Source organism: Priapulus caudatus, unplaced genomic scaffold (assembly GCF_000485595.1).
Source record: "Priapulus caudatus unplaced genomic scaffold, Priapulus_caudatus-5.0.1 Scaffold207, whole genome shotgun sequence".
NCBI classification, from domain to species: domain Eukaryota; kingdom Metazoa; phylum Priapulida; class Priapulimorpha; order Priapulimorphida; family Priapulidae; genus Priapulus; species Priapulus caudatus.
The window spans coordinates 21,764-23,742 of record NW_014577268.1 but is presented as its reverse complement, the minus strand read 5'-3'; the positions used below and the strand labels follow the sequence as shown (position 1 = coordinate 23,742).

Sequence of the window (1,979 nt, the reverse complement as noted above, 5' to 3'; positions counted from 1 at the left end):
TTCTGGTCGCTTGCGACGAGTTGCAAGAAATCAAACTGTTTTGATTTTGAGCGACTCGTCGCTCCCAATCGCTCCCAAATTGCTCCAGCATTGCTTCGAAATCGCATGTGTGCGCACACGCGGTGACACATCGACCGATCGCTTGCGGTTGCAGGTTGCAGCGACGAGCATCCAAAAATCACAGGTCTGCACAACTCTTTAGCAAGCAGTATGATTGGCATGAGACAGCTGGTGCAGCCTAATCCCTGGTGCATTTACTATCTGTCATGACTCATTACACCCTGTAGCCCTAATGGAGTCAAGGTTAGATGCATCAATGTCAGGTCACATCCTCCGCCCATCATAACACATTCTATTGGTTATAGATTCAAGGCTAGATGGATTACGTCACCGTAAATAGTAAAAGTAAAAAAAACATGTCCCCTTTTTCACAAAATGTCAGTGATTCTGTTCACTTTTTATGGTTACATTACTGTATTATATTTCCTATTTTGCTATTCCGTTCGATGTGAATAAACACTCGTGACTCATACATAGCCCATAGCAAGCATTTAATGTCGTGATCAATATATCAAATCGCCCAGTTTTTTGTGGATTTTTAACTAGTTGAAAAACAATCTTATCAGGTAAGAATTTGAGGATAGATTTAGTCCCGTTAGTACTTACTTTTCATGTAAAAATTGCAACAAATTTTTTACAATTATACACCATGGAAAATTCGTGACGTAATCAATTTAATATCTGGTCACCCAATCACACGCCCTGTATCGGCTACAGCATCTAGTCTTGGTGTGTCCATGCCTGGTCACCCCCCTCACGTAGCGGCCAAGATATTTGGATCACTGTCCATGCCAGGCTCCCCCCCCCCCAGCTAACTCCCTCTTACAGTCACTGCGTCGAGGCTAGCACTGCATTCCATGCTTCCACTGGTCGGCATTCGCACACTTCCAAGCGCTCGTTGTAGATGTATGTGTGTGTGTGTGTGCGTGCGTGCGTGCGTGCGTGCGTGCGTGCGTGTGTGTTGGCTGGCCAGGACAGGAATCTGCCGTGAGCACCATCACGTGTTCACGCGCCTCTTGTAGGGCTTCAGTTTAGAGTGGGCTTCACTCCGACGATGTGCAGCAGCGCGGAAGCTGAGGAAACTGAAGCCCTTGTCCTTGCTCTTCAACATCTCTATATATCCTCCTCTGACTCGTTGTCCGTCTGTCTGACCTCTTCACTCGTCTCTCTCTCTCTCTCTCTCTCTCTGTCTCTCTCTCTCTCTCTCTCTCTCACTTGCTGTCTAACTTGCCAGTCATTCGTCTCAAAACTTAGCTGGCTCTCTCAGGAGACAACCCAAGGTCCTGTATTACAGTGGCATCGCAGATCGCTTGTCATCCAGTATGTTACCATTAAGCCTAGCGCAGACCTGTGACTTTTTCATGCAACTCGACAGCGTTCCTAGAATCGCTGTAAAAATTGCTGTGAAATCGCTACTTCTGCCGGGAACATGCAACTGCAACCCGTAGCACTTCTGGTCGCTTGCGACGAGATGCAAGAAATCAAACCGTTTTGATTTTGAGCGACTCGTCGCTCCCAATCGCTCCCAAATTGCTCCAGAATGTGTATTCGAAATCGCATGTGTGCGCACACGCGGTGACACATCGACCGATCGCTTGCAGGTTGCAGCGACGAGCAACCAAAAATCGCAGGTCTGCGCTAGGCTTTACCGGTGTAGTTGTTATCTTTGCCGTCATAAGTACTGTCTTCGTCATCAGCGGCAGCGGTGCTGATTCTTACTTGTGGAGAGATTTTGTAAAACAGTGGCGTGTGACTCGCACTCACTCAGGCACTATACCGTGTCCAATGTCATACATGTTCAGGTCAGACCATCCCGTGTAGGTGGCGCCACAGTGATATCATATCGTGGCGCAGCTGCGTATAGGTGGCGCTACAGTGATGCGGTACCTGGCGCTGATGCGTATAGGTGGCGCTACAGT

At 48.0% G+C, this 1,979-nt stretch overlaps 1 protein-coding gene across 1 annotated transcript in view; it reads right to left on the bottom strand.

Moving 5' to 3' along the window:
- The window catches only part of LOC106807298 (histamine H2 receptor-like), a 2,333-nt gene extending 1,162 nt beyond the window's left edge, over window positions 1-1,171 (bottom strand). Inside the window, exon 1 of the mRNA XM_014809604.1 lies at window positions 1,062-1,171. Coding sequence (XP_014665090.1) covers window positions 1,062-1,171 — 110 coding nt within the window. The remainder of the gene's footprint in view (window positions 1-1,061) is intronic.
- Window positions 1,172-1,979: the final 808 nt, after the last annotated feature.